At 43.8% G+C, this 17,132-nt stretch overlaps 1 protein-coding gene across 1 annotated transcript in view; it reads left to right on the top strand.

Annotated features, from left to right (window-relative positions):
- The window catches only part of LOC135556025 (A disintegrin and metalloproteinase with thrombospondin motifs 7), a 196,118-nt gene that overhangs the window by 116,215 nt on the left and 62,771 nt on the right, over positions 1-17,132 (top strand). Inside the window, 1 exon segment of the mRNA XM_064988891.1 lies at positions 9,521-9,668. Coding sequence (XP_064844963.1) covers positions 9,521-9,668 — 148 coding nt within the window.

Below are 17,132 nucleotides of genomic sequence, written 5' to 3'. Positions count from 1 at the left end.
AATTCAATGTTCCTGTCTCCGTCTCCAGAGGAAAGGTTTTGGAATGCCTTTCAGAGACAAATACCTTTCAAAACAAATATTTGCACCTTGTCTAAGTAAAACCCTGTGGAGAGAACAGCTGTTGAGCCGACTCCCCAGATCCCAGCTTTACCTTTCCATTAGTGTCAACTGTGTCTGCTCACACTCTTTACCCGTCTTGCACAAAGCTCATTCATCACCTAAGTGTGTCAGCCTGTCCAAACACAGGATCAGGGAAGTGGCAGCTCGGTTGTTAAGTCCTCTCAAATGGACACTCCAGTTCATTGTAACAAGCTTCCAGTGACACACAGAAAAGTCAATGACTTGAGGGAAGGGCGAAGGATGTGTCAAAAAGAGTGTTCAAAGGGAAAACCCGTAACCATGGTGTTTGCTGAGCGTTGATAGATATTGGAGATGAGGAGCGTTCCCTGTGGAACTGGATTCCATAGCGTTCTTCAGGTGTTTGTCTCCAGGGCCTCATGTTGGAGGTGGGGATGGAGGGTCTGGCGTGGATGGGCTTTATATGTCCCATTTGACCACTTTACCCGTGTGTCTGACTTGAAGTGGCACTCAGACTGTCATGTTTCAGATATCACAAGGGAGGTAAGGTGTCTGGTTGATTAGACACATTTACCATGGGGTTTGGGGACAACTGGTAAAATATTTTTATAAACCTTGGCAACACGTTGTACAGAGAAAACACATTTGCATTCCACTTAGACAAGGATGTTTATTAAAGTCTTGCTTGTCTGAGCTTGAATCATTTACTTTGCTCCTGTTTCTGCTGACAACCCATGAACTAGATGTGGATCTACTTTCTGTACTTGCATAAGATGGAAGACAAATTAATTAGCTTCACAAACGTAGTCCATACGCCAAATACCCACAAAAATAATATCCATGACCTTTTGATGGTGAAAGACAATGTACTGGATTGAAAATGTGGCTGTGATCATATTCGAATACATGCAACTTATCACAATTATTCATGACTAATTGAGTATTCCTTTTGGCTTGTTGATGGCATATGCCTTAGTAACTGCTTACAGAATAATGTGTTATATCAGTGGGCTTTATTCAGAATTGTCAGTGTATCAGTTAGTCCCATGAGAACCCGCTTTGATGTCAGTTTTGGGGAAAAGCGGAAGAAGATTTATATTGTTCAATCAAATATTGCTTGCTTGTTTCCCAGTTTGCCTGAAGTGATCTTCAATCCTCTGACTAGAGCTGATTCGAATAGCAATGATTTGAATCAGCAGCAATACATTGACAGTAAAAACAAAGATGAATTGTTTGGAGCCACAACGTTTTGTTCTGTGCTGTCACTGTGAATGACAAATGACAGTTCTTTGGGAAAAATCATTTGTCACAGGAAAATCTTGACAGCCACTGTCTCAAATTCTGTTCAGTCTGCGTTATTTATCATGTAATTATTTATCCCACGGTGAAGAGATACCACGGCCAGTGTTATTTATCCCACGGTGAAGAGATACCACGGCCAGTGTTATTTATCCCACGGTGAAGAGATACCACGGCCAGTGTTATTTATCCCACGGTGAAGAGATACCACGGCCAGTGTTATTTATCCCACGGTGAAGAGATACCACGGCCAGTGTTATTTATCCCACGGTGAAGAGATACCACGGCCAGTGTTATTTATCCCACGGTGAAGAGATACCACGGCCAGTGTTATTTATCCCACGGTGAAGAGATACCACGGCCAGTGTTATTTATCCCACGGTGAAGAGATACCACGGCCAGTGTTATTTATCCCACGGTGAAGAGATACCACGGCCAGTGTTATTTATCCCACGGTGAAGAGATATCATGGCCAGTGTTTCACTTCTAACTCTGTATAAAATGGTCAAACTCACTGTGACATGACTTGATAGTCAGACGTAACACTTTGTGCTTTGACTTTGTCATGTTTGCCCCCATTCCAATATGATTCCTGAAGTCCACTTAGTTATTTCTACCGTGATTCAATAACAGATTACACAACCTAAACTCAAATCTAGACTCTGGAGATCAACATTTAGAGAGTTACAGCATACAGAGTGCTGCGGAGTTACCATGGTAACATCATTCATACACTGCAACATAATGCTGTCGGCTATTATTTTTAATGCTGCGGTTGTCAATGCTTTCAGTAGATTTGAATGATCCAATCAGACACGAGGCATCTGTGAAAGTGGAGGCCAGAATTTGGGGTTTCATCTGGCCTGAAAACAAATATGCTTGTTCCAGCTACTAACACGACAGTGACAGTGAAATTAGCAAAGATATTGTTGTTCTTTTTCCACAAAAATAGCAACTTCTTGTACTCATTCTCTATTGTATTTCACATTGTACTCGAATGTCTTCCCAGAGAGCCCAATGTTCAACATTGTGTAATTGATCACCTATTTGTAATGTTAAACAAAGGCTTATTAGATTAGTTGCCAGGAGCCCTTCTCTATGGCAGGGGTCTCCAACAGGTTGATGGTAAGCTACCAGTAGCTCACAGCCCACCTATGAGTAGCTTGCCGAACAATTCTGAAAGTACATGCAATTTTCACATTCAGCTACTGTACTGTTACAGGTTTTGGTTTTTCCATTTATATTTAGCACTTGGGGACCCCCTGATTGGGGTCACCTCGTTAGTAAGTATGTGTTACACCTGTGCTGGTTTGTCCATCTTGATAGTCGGAAGGTGTTTCACTTGTGCAAGCCCAGGTAATATTTAAGAGTGGCCGGGCCCAGCGCTCCAGTGAAGCTTGAGAGATGTGGTTAACCTAGTGGGCTTCCATGGTGAGGGTCTTTTAGTCTGAGGGAAAACCTAGTGGGCCGTCCATGGTGGGTGTCTTTTAGTCTGAGGGAAAACCTAGTGGGTCCATGGTGGGTGTCTTTTAGTCTGAGGGAAAACCTAGTGGGCCGTCCATGGTGGGTGTCTTTTAGTCTGAGGGAAAACCTAGTGGGCCGTCCATGGTGGATGTCTTTTAGTCTGAGGGAAAACCTAGTGGGCCGTCCATGGTGGGTGTCTTTTAGTCTGAGGGAAAACCTAGTGGGCCGTCCATGGTGGGTGTCTTTTAGTCTGAGGGAAAACCTAGTGGGCCGTCCATGGTGGGTGTCTTTTAGTCTGAGGGAAAACCTAGTGGGTCGTCCATGGTGGATGTCTTTTAGTCTGAGGGAAAACCTAGTGGGCCGCCCATGGTGGGTATCTTTTAGAACCGTTTACTAGTGGCGTTGCCAACTTTCAACTTTCAGTGGTCACCTTTCAGAACCCCTTACTAGCAGTGGTGTAAAGTACTTAAGTAAAAATACTTGAAAGTACTACTTAAGTAGTTTTTGTTGTTGTTGAGTATCTGTATATTTTTGACATCTTTTACACTACATTCTTACATTCCTTAAGAAAATGATGTACCTTTTTACTCCATACATTTTCCCTGACCCCCAAAAGTATTTGTTACATTTTGAATGCTTAGCAGAACAGGACAAGACCATTGTGCCAACTGGTTTGCTTTATATAAGGAATTTTAAATGATTTATACTTGTACGTTTACTTTTGATACTTAAATACATTTTAGCAATTATATTTACTTTTAATACTTAAGTATGTTTAAAACCAAATACTTTTAGACTTTTTCTCAAGTAGTATTTTACTGGATGACATTCACTTTTACTTGAGTAACTTTCTATTAAGGTATCTTTACTTTTACTCAAGTATGACAATTGGGTATTTTTTCCACCACTGCATACTAGTGGCTTTGCCAACTTTCAGTGGGCATCCACATGGTTGTCTTTTTTTATTATTGACTATTCAATCACTATTCTGAATGACAGTAAAGGCAATTATTTTTGTTGTTGTTTTTATTTCCCCTTTATTTAACCAGGTAGGCCAGTTGAGAACAAGTTTGCATTTACAACTGCAACCTGGCCAAGATATGGCAAAGCAGTGCGACACAAACAACAACACAGAGTTACACATGGAATAAACAAACGTACAGTCAATAACACAATAGAAAAGTATATATACACTGTGTGCAAATGAGGTAAGATTAGTGAGTTAAAGCAATAAGTAGTGGCGAAGTAATTACAATTTAGCAATTAAACACTGGAGTGATAGATGCAGAAGATGAGTGTGCATGTAGAGATACTGGGGTGCAAAGGAGAAAAAAAAGAAGAACAATATGGGGATGAGGTAGTTGGATGGGCTATTTACAGATGGGCTATTTACAGTTACAATAATCTGTAAACTGCTCTGACAGCTGGTGCTTAAAGTTAGTGAGGGAGATGTGAGTCTTCAGCTTCAGTGATTTTTGCAATTCTTTCCAGTCATTGGCAGCAAAGAACTGGAAGGAAAGGCTGCCAAATGAGGAATTGGCTTTGGAGATGACCAGTGAAATATACCTGCTGGAGCGCGTGCTACGGGTGGGTGCTGCTATGTTGACTAGTGAGCTGAGATAAGGTGGGGCTTTACCTAGCAAAGACTTATAGATGACCTGGAGCCAGTGGATTTGGTGACGAATATGAAGCAAGGGCCAGCCAACGAGAGCATACAGGTCGCAGTGGTGGGTAGTATATGGGGCTTTGGATGGCACTGTGATAGACTGCATCCAATTAGCTGTGTAGAGTGTTGGATGCTATTTTGTAAATTACATCGCCGAAGTCAAGGATCGGTAGGATAGTCAGTTTTACGAGGGTATTTTTGGCATCATGAGTGAAGGATGCTTTCTTTTGCGAAATAAGAAGCCGATACTAGATTTAATTTTGGATTGGAGATGCTTAATGTGAGTCTGGAAGGAGAGTTTACAGTCTCACCAGACATCTAGGTATTTGGAGTAGTCCACATATTCCAGGTCAGAACCATCCAGAAGAGCATGCATTTAGATTTACTTGCATTTAAGAGCAGTTGGAGGGAACGGAAGGAAAGTTGTATGGCATTGAAGCTCGTCAGGTGAGTTAACACAGTGTCCAAAGAAGGGCCAGAAGTATACAGAATGGTGTCGTCTGCGTAGAGGTGGATCAGAGAATCACCAGCAGCAAGAGCGACATCATTGATGTATAGAGAGAAAAGAGTCGGTTCGAGAATTGAACCCTGTTGCACCCCCATAGAGAATGCCTGAGGTCCGGACAACAGGCCCTCCGATTTGACACACTGAACTCTGTCTGAGAAGTAGTTGGTGAACCAGGCGTGGCAGTCATTTGAGAAACCAAGGCTGTCGAGTCTGCCGATAAGAATGTGGTGATTGACAGAGTCGATAGCCTTAACCCCTTACTCGTGGCTTTGCCATTTTTTAGTGGACACAAACATGGGTGTCTTTCAGAACCTAAGGGCTACCTAAATTCTATCAGCATATTGATTGCAGCACCCGCACGGGCAATACACTGAACCATTGCTACTCTGACTTCTGCTATGCATACAAGGTGCTCCCCCTTCGGCAAATCCGACCACGACTACATCTTGCTTCTACCGTCCTATAGGTAGAAACTCAAACAGGATGTACCCTTGACTAGAACCATTCAACACTGGTCTGACCAATCGGAATCCACGCTTCAAGATAGTTTTGATCACGTGGACTGGGAATTGTTCCAGGCAGCCTCAGAGAATTACATCGATCTATACGCTGACTCGGTGAGTGAGTTTATAAGGAAGTGCATTGGAGATGTTGTACCCACTGTGACTACCAAAAACCATGGATGGATGCCGGCTTTCGCGCAAAACTGAAAGCGTTTACTTAACCGTGGAAAGAGGACTGGGAATATGGCCGAATATAAACAGTGTAGTTATTCAGCTCGCTGGTCACCATAGCAGCACCCACCTGTAGCACGTGCTCCAGCAGGTATATCTCTCCAACTCAATCATCAAGTTTGCAGACAACACAACAGTAGTGGGCTTGATTACCAACAACGACGAGACAGCCTACAGGGTGGAGATGAGTGCACAGGATAACAACCTCTCACTCAACGTCAACAAAACAAAGGAGATGATAGTTGACTTCAGGAAACGGCAGAGGGAGCACCCCCCTATCCACATCGAAGGGACAGCAGTGGAGAAGGTGGAAAGTTTTAAGTTCCTGGGTGTACACATCACAGACAAACTGAAATCGTCCATCCACACAGTGTGGTGAAGAAGGCATGACAGTGCCTCTTCAAAGTCAGGAGGCTGAAGAAATTTGGCTTGTCACCTAAAACCCTGACAAACTTTTACAGCTGCACAATTGAGAGCATCCTGTTGGGCTGTATCACTGCCTGGCACAGCAACTGCACCGCCCTCAACCGCAAGCCTCTCCTGAGGGTGGGTCTGCACAACGCATCACCGGGGGCAAACTACCTGCCCTCCAGGACACTAGGCAAGTCAGTTAAGAACAAATTCTTATCTTCAATGACGGCCTAGTAACAGTGGGTTAACTGCCTGTTCAGGAGCAGAACGACAGATTTGTACCTTGTCAGCTCGGGAGTTTGAACTTGCAACCTTCTGGTTACTAGTCCAACACTAACCACTAGGCTACCCTGCTACCCCTATATGTACATATTCTTATGCCATCCCTTTAGATTTGTTTTTGTTTTGTTTTCATACCCCTTTTTCTCCCCAATTTCTTGGTATCCAATTGGTAGTTTCAGTATTGCCTCATTGCTTGCAGCTCCTTTATGGACTCTGGAGAGGCGAAGGTTGAGAGCTTCGTGTCCTCCGAAACACAACCCAACCAAGCCACACTGCTTCTTGACACAATGCCCACTTAACCCGGAAGCCAGCCGCACCAATGTGTCAGAGGAAACACCGCACACCTGGCGACCATGTCAGCCTGCACTGTGTCCGGCCCGCCACAGGAGTCGCTAGTGCGTGATGGGACAAGGACATCCCTGCTGACCATACCCTCCCCTAACCTGGAAGATGCTGGGCCAATTGTGCGCAGCCCCATGGCTCTGCCGGTCGTGGCTGGCTGCGACAGAGCCTTGACTTGAACCTAGAATCTCTAGTGCCACAGCCTTAGACCAGTGCACCACCCGGGAGCCCCCATCCCTTTAGATTTGTGTGTATTAGGTAGTTGTTGGGGAATTGTGAGATTACTTGTTAGATCTTACTGCACTGTCGGAACTAGAAGCACAAGCAGTTCACTACACTCGCATTAACATCTGCTAACCATGTGTATGTGACCAATAGCATTTGATTTGAACTTCCTTTGAACCCCTTTTGGTTTTATTTTGGTTGTCAAAGTGATTTTCTTTGTTAGTTCCCTTTGTTGTGAGTGACATTTGAAGTTTGTCTTGTAGGACGGTCACATTACTATCTAATCAACGCAACATTGACATTATCCCATCCCTGGTTAGCCACTATTGTCTTAAAAAGCCAAACCTAGCACAGTATCTGTCAATGAATTTCCAGCATTATGTCTGTCTGTGTCATGCGTGCTTTGGTCTATCACTCAGTATGTAGCCAGTTGATGTGGTAACCATCTTGTGGGTTGACAGAAATACTGCAGAGTCGGCTTACCTGGCAGAAGTACACTACATAACCAAAACGTGTGTGGACACCTTCTCGTTGAAAATCTCATTCCAAAATCATGGACATTAATATGGAGTTGGTCCCCCCTTTGCCGCTACAACATCCTCCACTCTTCTGGGAAGGCTTTCCACTAGATGTTGGGACTTGCTTCCATGCCACAAGCATTAATGAGGTCAGGCACTGATGTTTGGCGATTAGGCCTGGCTCGCAGTCGGCGTTTCAATTCATCCCAAAGGTGTTCGATGGGGTTGAGGTCAGGGCTCTGTGCAGGCCAGTCAAGTTCTTCCACACCGATCTTGACAAACCATTTCTGTAGGGAGCTCGCTTTGTGCACTTGGGCATTGTCATGCTGAAACAGGAAAGGCTCTTCCCCAAACTGTTGCCACAAAGTTCAAAGCACAGAACCTTCTAGAACGTCATTGTATGCTGTAGCATTACAATTTCCCTTCACTGGAACTAAGGGGCCCGAACCATGAACTCAGAACATCCAATTTAGTTGTTTCTCTATGAATCAAAGTAATTTTAAGAGTGAAAAACCAGGACATTTTTAACTGAACATAATTTGGGAAACGATAAAACATAATGGTGGGGTGTTTCAGATTTTATAGGGCTCCAGTTAGTTGTTTATTAACCGTTATTTTACCAGGTATATTGACAGAAAAAACAGTGCACTACTTTCTCCTAGTGAAGAGTTGCAGGGGAGAGAAAAGAGGAATGTTCCTACTTGAAAGCTAGAAAGAATGTGTAGCTTGGGACATGTTTCATTTAAAGTAGTTCTCATGCTAGAAAAGGTTGGAGAGCCCTGCTCTATGAAGTATGCAACATGAGTTATTGCTTACTGCCTGTGCAAGATTAGGGTACAGGCAGCGTATCACTGGGTATCACAGCCAACAGACTCTGTGCCCTGGCAGTCTCCCGGTGCTGTCCCAAGCTGACATGTTCTAACTTTACATCCTGTCTGTTTGGATAGCTGAGATCAGCTCAGGGCCTCCCAATGATGCTTGGTCCAGAAATTAAAGTGGAAATTGGTACGTGATTGTGCTGTTGGCTGGAATATGCCCCCCTCCTGTGGGATCATCCACCACCCAATCCAATCTCCTAAATACATATTAGCCACACACACCTCAAACCACTAACATGAGCACATTCCACACACTCCCCAAAAGGCATGCCCCCCCCATACCACATGACACATACACATAGTACACACACACACAGTACCCACCAAACAACAAACCCTTCAACATCACTCACTTCAAGAAATATGTGATCCGAAGCAGCAATGACCTGTTGACTGTTTGAGCTTTTAGTTTGTGTGTTTTATGCTTTTGTCTGTCTCGTCTCTCATGCTGTCTCATGCTGTCTCATGCTGTCTCGTCTGTCTCGTCTGTCTCGTCTGTCTCGTCTGTCTCGTCTGTCTCGTCTGTCTCGTCTGTCTCATGCTGTCTCGTCTGTCTCGTCTGTCTCATGCTGTCTCATGCTGTCTTGTCTGTCTCGTCTGTCTCGTCTGTCTCATGCTGTCTCATGCTGTCTCGTCTGTCTCATGCTGTCTCATGCTGTCTCGTCTGTCTCATGCTGTCTCGTCTGTCTCATGCTGTCTGTCTGTCTCATGCTGTCTGTCTGTCTCATGCTGTCTGTCTGTCTCATGCTGTCTCATGCTGTCTCATTCTGTCTCGTCTGTCTCATACTGTCTGTCTTGTCTATCTCATGCTGTTTGTCTCATGCTGTCTCATTCTGTCTCGTCTGTCTCATACTGTCTGTCTTGTCTATCTCATGCTGTTTGTCTCATGCTGTCTGTCTGTCTGTCTCGTCTCTCATGGTATCTGTCTCGTCTCTCATGGTATCTGTCTCGTCTCTCATGGTATCTGTCTCGTCTCTCATGGTATCTGTCTCGTCTCTCATGGTATCTGTCTTGTCTCTCATGGCATCTGTCTCGTCTCGTGCTGTCTGTCTTGTGCTGTCTGTTTTCATGCTGTCTCATCTGTCTCATTCTGATTGATCCGATGTGTTCTACAGCTACTCTTCCAGGAGACCAACCCAGGGGTGCGTTATGAGTACACCATCCATAGAGAGACTCTTCTGGACTCAGACAATGACATCCCTATCCCCGGTTTCTTCTGGAAGTATGGCTCATGGACTGAGTGCAGTGCCACCTGCGGGACAGGTAAGACACCAATAATGGTGGTTGGCTACTATGGATGTTTACCCAGAGATGGAGATCATTATATCCTACTGGCCTACTATTTACAACACATCCAGGTTATCATGCATGACTGGCTTTGCTTAGTCTCTTATGGGTCATGTTACAATGTACTACTTCACTAGATAATTAAAACCTGGACAATGGTTTTGAGCTTTGAACTTTCAAAAATGACAATTTTAAAGACCCAGGTGTGAATCCAACTTTGGTCTTGATTTCTTTATAAAGTATATTGGAGGTTAATTGTTGTTTATTACTATTTTAGTTTGAGTCATAACCAAGAACATTACTATTTTAGCGTGAGTCACAACCAACAACATTAAAAGGGTGTTGTGGTGAAACTATGGAATCCCTGAGTGGAGGGTAGTGAAGGATGCCAGCCGCATGGAATCCCTGAGTGGAGGGGAGTGAAGGATGCCAACAGCATGGAATCCCTGAGTGGAGGGTAGAGGAGGATGCCAACAGCATGGAATCCCTGAGTGGAGGGTAGTGGAGGATGCCAACAGCATGGAATCCCTGAGTGGAGGGTATTGAAGGATGCCAACGGCATGGAATCCCTGAGTGGAGGGTAGTGGAGGATGCCAACAGCATGGAATCCCTGAGTGGAGGGTAGTGAAGGATGCCAACAGCATGGAATCCCTGAGTGGAGGGTAGAGGAGGATGCCAACAGCATGGAATCCCTGAGTGGAGGGTAGTGAAGGATGCCAACAGCATGGAATCCCTGAGTGGAGGGTAGTGAAGGATGCCAACAGCATGGAATCCCTGAGTGGAGGGTATTGAAGGATGCCAACGGCATGGAATCCCTGAGTGGAGGGTAGTGGAGGATGCCAACAGCATGGAATCCCTGAGTGGAGGGTAGTGAAGGATGCCAACGGCATGGAATCCCTGAGTAGAGGGTAGTGAAGGATGCCAACAGCATGGAATCCCTGAGTGGAGGGTAGTGAAGGATGCCAAAGGCATGGAATCCCTGAGTGGAGGGTAGTGAAGGATGCCAACGGCATGGAATCCCTGAGTGGAGGGGAGTGAAGGATGCCAACAGCGTGGAATCCCTGAGTGGAGGCTAGTGAAGGATGCCAACGGCATGGAATCCCTGAGTGGAGGGGAGTGAAGGATGCCAACAGCTTGGAATCCCTGAGTGGAGGGGAGTGAAGGATGCCAACGGCATGGAATCCCTGAGTGGAGGGGAGTGAAGGATGCCAACGGCATGGAATCCCTGAGTGGAGGGGAGTGAAGGATGCCAACGGCATGGAATCCCTGAGTGGAGGGGAGTGAAGGATGCCAACAGCGTGGAATCCCTGAGTGGAGGGTACTGAAGGATGCCAACGGCATGGAATCCCTGAGTGGAGGGGAGTGAAGGATGCCAACGGCATGGAATCCCTGAGTGGAGGGGAGTGAAGGATGCCAACAGCATGGAATCCCTGAGTGGAGGGGAGTGAAGGATGCCAACAGCGTGGAATCCCTGAGTGGAGGGTACTGAAGGATGCCAACGGCATGGAATCCCTGAGTGGAGGCTAGTGAAGGATGCCAACGGCATGGAATCCCTGAGTGGAGGGGAGTGAAGGATGCCAACAGTGTGGAATCCCTGAGTGGAGGGTATTTCTAATACAAGGCCTTGTTGAATTTTGTGGCTGATTATTGTTGAGCATGATTCACTCATCACCCTCTGAAGGAAACATTGAACCCACATGAACCCCTCAAAGATGCAACATAGTCATACTCAGAGGAAAACATTTCCAGCTAATTATTCCGATTTGACAGTAATCCAACACTGCCTTCATTAATGGTAAGTTTGAAGTTTAAAAGGATAATTTTGTATAAGAGAGCTTTCACCAGGCATTTGAGAATTCCTTACATTGCTTACTGTAGCAGTGAATTTCCACAGGCTATGAGAAAAACGTCTTTCTACCTCAAAGAAGCAAGTCTCAAATGGGGTAACTTCGATCCACACAGTAACAACGAGCTTCAATCACTCGACAGAACGTGGAAATCACTGACACTCTTTATTTTCTTCTACTGTATTCATTGAACCATCCAGTCATCTTGTTCCATCTACTTTTACAGGAAATACTTTGACAGTTTCTTACTTTAACTAGTCCCTGTGGAACGCATATTTAAAACTTTAAATTATATTCAATTTTTTACAAATGCAATGATCGACAGGAAAATCCCTCATGTTAATGTTTTCTGAATAATATTACCTGCGTTTTCTTACTTAAACTGGCTTAAGGGTCATGGAGTGATGCAGTTACACATAATTCCATAGTGCAAAAGGAAAATTGGGTGGTAATGCTTGTCCAGATTGCATTTTATATCATGTCAAAGTTTTCAAAAAGTCTTTGATGTTTTTCTGTGACGTGCTCCTGTATACCTCAATGCGTATTTCTCTTGGGTCTCTAACCTTCTTCAGTTGAACCAGAAAGCAACCACATGATAATCAATTACAAATGGTTTGGATGAGTAAAGAATCTTAATGTACAGACTATTCGTACGCTAATGCTTTGCTATTCAGTAGTTATAAAGTGTCTTTTGGCTCGCAAATTCTGCCGGCCAGAATCAATTATTAAACAGGACAGAATTAATTATTAACTTGTCATTAAAGTCAACCAAAAGGTACTTGAATGTGCTCTTGCCGAAATTCTGCAAAGGATGAAACGTTTTTAATCAAGTTGCCCTCATCTGGAATATAATTCTCAAGGATCAAAGGCTGTGTAGTAATTCAGTAATTACATTGACTGTACTGGCTTAAAAAAGACCCTCTGAAATGGAGTGGAAAACTGATGTGCTGCAAGGATTCTATGACTCATGAGGAGTAACCTCTGCATTGCCTATGCTTTTACACTCCTGGGAATTGGCCTGTATGGATAGGGATACATTGAAATGGTTCTTACAGAAGGAATATGGAATGCATAACCATGGTAGCAATGAAAAGGGAACAGTTTGGCATTTATGGGAACATTATTAGACTAAAGGTGAGGACAAAACAGTTCACCTAACACAAGACTGAATTCAAACCTTACACTGTTGATTCGATGTGCATTTTAAATTAACTTGTACTTTTCCGCCGCATTTGTTCAAAACGAAATCTGAAAATGCTCTGGATACATTCAGTAACATAAGAATATTCTTGGAGAATTTGGGGAAGGTGCCACATAAGACAAAATAATGACAGGAGTTTGAGTGAGAAGTCTAACTGGCGTCTCCAAGTGGCCACAAAGTGTGCACAGTTCCTAAGTCATTCCATCACACTTTTATGACTCAGTCTTCAACTATGAGGTGCTTTGTGATCTTTCCTAGCTGTGTCAATGAGGAATTAGAACACACACTCTTTGGAACACAGCCAAGCATCCACGCCTTCAAACAATTGCTGTTGTTGTCTAAACGATTCAAACACGATCCATTATAAATCATGATCTGGATCAGGTGGACATCGTTTGAAAGCTTCTATTGCCAACATGACTAGCTAAATGATAAAATATGATCTTACAGTATTAGGCTTTCACAAGGCAATTCAGAGAAGCAGATGGTCATTTTGGTGCACATAGAATGGAGTCATGAGTGCATTCAGATGTGTGGTCCATGGAACATTTTCTTTACAATACAACAAACACAGGCTCATTCTGTTCAGAGCAACCCAGGGTATAATGCCATAACATCTTGAAACTGTACATCAGACATAGCGATCATAAATGTTGGCACTACATATCATAAAACTAATATATATATATGAAGTGCACATCTGGAGTCAGAGGTGTTTGGCTTGCTTGTATTTCATTATGATTCTCAACTTTCAAAATACATTGAGTCTTAATTTACAGCATTTCCCTTACTCAGACAACAACGACAAACAAACAAACAGCTGTGAAGCAGAGAGCCTGAGCTCTGACGTCATGTATACCATGTTACTGTACAGCCACTGAGTTCTAATTTCGGTACTTATTGGTGTCCAAATCTGCCATTTTCAAACCGTGTAAAGGGATACTTCTGGCCTTTCCAAAGGGAGAAAGTTAATTGGCCATTTCGTCCAAGACAAGTCTGCGAATGTGTAACTGGCACTTTCAAAGGTGCCATGTAGAAACGCAGTCTGACTTTCAGATTGGATACGTATTTAGTTAATTAGAATGAAGGGTAAATGGTTTGCATCCAAGTCCCAAATGGTTTTAGCCAAACGACAGAGCACTCAAGGGGAACTAAAGCAAAAGGCAATGTTGTGGGCTGATACTCCTTCGGTTTCCCAAGAGTGCCTCTAGGAATAAGACCATCTGTCTGCATCGTGGCTGGCTGACTCACTGAAATAGGTTTTGGGAGAAGTTTCCCACCTATATAACAGCGGTGTCCTGAAGTTAGGAGGGCAGTGCAATGGAGAGAGTCGCAGCTTAATCGCCAGGAGAGCAGAGGGCGATGACCAGACTCCACAAACATCCATAGCTTTTGACTGCAGCATAAATACTGTTCTGGCCGGACTGGTTATTTAATTATGTCACTGAATATTGACTATTCAATCACTATTCTGAATGGCAGTGAAGGCTATGAATAGGAAGTGGATATTCAGCCGGCAGATCCAAAGGTTAATGCTGCAATATGTAACTTTTTGGGCTTCCGGATAAAATTGACATAGAAATACGAGTTATAGATCTGTCATTCTCATTGAAGGCAAGTCTGAGAAGCTGCAGGACTGTTCTTTATGTGCTATTTCTATGCTTCTCGTTTTGTTTTGTTTTTGCATCTTTTACTTTCGGTTTTGTACATCAGCTTCAAACAGCTGAAAATACAATATTTTTGGTTATGTAAAATATATTTCACAACGGCTTAGATGGTACAATGATTCTCTACAATATACTTGCTTGTTTTGTCACATAAACTGAAATTAGGCAAACTATTAGAATTTTAGCAACTAGGAAAGGGCAGAGCGATTTCTGCATAGTACATATTTTAAGTGTGGCATAGGGGCGGGGTGGCAGGTAGCCTAGTGGTTAGAACGTTGGACTAGTAACCGGAAGGTTGCAAGATCAAATCCCCGAGCTGACATGGTAAAAATCTGTCATTCTGCCCTTGAACAAGGCAGTTAACCCACTGTTCCTAGGCCGTCATTGAAAATAGGAATTTGTTCTAAAATGACTAATTTGGAGAATGTTAGGTTAAGGGTTATGGGTGAGGTTAAGATTGTACATTTAAAGGTTTGGCAAGCCGCCATCTGGAACCATTCAATGTTGTGTAGTGTATTCAGGCCTTTTTCCACATTTATTTTATTCTAAAATTGATTACATCTTTTTTTCCCCTCATCAAACTACACACAAGACCCCATAATGACAATGTGAAAAGCAAATTTAATACAAATAAAAAACAGATATACCTTTAAGTATTCAGACCCTTTGCTATGAGACTTGAAATTGAGCTCTGGTTCATCCTGTTTCCATTGATCATCCTTGAGATGTTTCTACAGCTTGATAGGAGTCCACCTGTGGTAAATTCAATTGACTGGACATGATTTGGAAAGGCTCACACCTGTCTATATAAGGTCCCACAGTTGTCAGAGCAAAAACCAAGCCATGAGGTCGAAGAAATTGTCCGTAGAGCTCAGAGACAGGATTGTGTGGAGGCACAGACCTGGGGAAGGGTACCAAAACATTTCTGCAGCATTGAAGGTACACAAGAACACAGTGGCCTCCATCATTCTTAAATGGAAGGAGTTTGGAATCACCAAGACTCTTCCTAGAGCTGGCTGGTTGGCCAAACTGAGCAATTGGGGGAATAGGGCCTTGGTCAGGGAGGTGACGAACAACCCGATGGTCACTCTTAGAGAGCTCCAGAGTTCCTCTGTGGAGATGGGAGAATCTTCCAGAAGGACAACCATCTCTGCAGCACTCCATCAATCAGGCCTTTATGGTAGAGTGGCCAGACGGAAGCCACCCCTCTGTAAAATGCACATGACAGACCACTTGGAGTTTGCTAGAAGGCACCTAAAGGACTCTCAGACCATGAGAAACAAGATTATCTGGTCTGATGAAACCAAGATTGTACTCTTTGGCCTGAATAACAAGCTTCACATCTGGACCTGGCACCATCCCTACAGTGAAGCATGGTGGTGGTAGCATCATGCTGTGGGGATGTTTTTCAGCGGCAGGGACTGGGAGACTAGTCAGGATCGAGGGAAAGATGAACGGAGCAAAGTACAGAGAGATCCTTGATGAAAACCTGCTCCAGAGCACTCAGGACCTCAGACTGAGGCTGAAGGCTCACTTTCCGACAGGACAAGGACCCCAAACACACAGCCAAGACAATGCAGGAGTGGCTTTGGGACAAGTCTCTGAGTGGCCCAGCCAGAGCACGGACTTGAACCCTATCAAACATCGCTGAAGAGACCAGAAAATAGCTATGCAGCAATGCTCCCCATCCAGACAAAGCTTGAGAGGATCTGCAGAAAAGAATGGGAGAAACTCCCCAAGTACAGGTGTGCCAAGCTTTGTGTCATGCCCAAGACGACCCAATGCTGTAATCGCTGCCAAAGGTGCTTCAACAAAGTACTGAGTAAAGGGTCTGAATACTTATGCAAATGCAATATTTGCATTTAAAAATTGTAGAAGTTAGCAAAAATTTGTAAAAAACAGTTTTTGCTCTGTCATTATGGGTTATTGATTGTAGATTGTGGGGGGGGGGGACAGTTTAATCAATTTTAGAATAAGACTAACGCAGCAAAATATAGAAAAAATCAAGAGGTGTGTGTGTGTGTGTACACAGTACCAGTCAAAAGTTTGGACACACTCATTCAAGGGTTTTTCTTTATTTTTACTATGTTCTACATTGTAGAATGATAGTGAAGACAAACTATGAAATAACATACTGAATCATGTAGTAACCCAAAAAATGTTAAACAAATCCAAAATATATTTTAGATTCTTAAAAGTAGCCACCCTTTGCCTTGACAGCTTTGCACACTCTTGGCATTCTCTCAACCAGCTTCAACTGGAATGTTTTTCCAGCAGTCTTGAAGGAGTTCCCACATTTTCCTTCACTCTGCGTTCCAACTCATCCCAAACATTCTCAATTTGAGGTCGGGTGATTGTGGAGGCCAGGTCATCTGATGCAGCACTCCATCACTCTCCGTCTTGGTCAAATAGCTCTTACACAGCCTGGAGGTGTGTTGGGTAATTGCCCTGTTAAAAAACAAATGATAGTCCCAATAAGGGCAAACCAGATGGGATGGCATATCGTTGCAGAATGCTGTGGTCGCCATACTGGTTAAGTGTGCCTTGAATTCTAAATAAATCACAGACAATGTCACCAGCAAAGCACCATCACACCTCCGCCTCCATGCTTCACGGTGGGAACCACGCATGCGGAGATCATCCGTTCACCTACTCATCCATTCACCTATTCACAAAGACACGGTGGTTAGATCCAAAAATCTCACATTTGGACTCATCAGACCAA

Source organism: Oncorhynchus masou, chromosome 2 (assembly GCF_036934945.1).
Source record: "Oncorhynchus masou masou isolate Uvic2021 chromosome 2, UVic_Omas_1.1, whole genome shotgun sequence".
NCBI lineage: Eukaryota > Metazoa > Chordata > Actinopteri > Salmoniformes > Salmonidae > Oncorhynchus > Oncorhynchus masou.
Note: the sequence above shows the minus strand (reverse complement) of the source record. Positions and strands in the feature narration are given on the sequence as shown.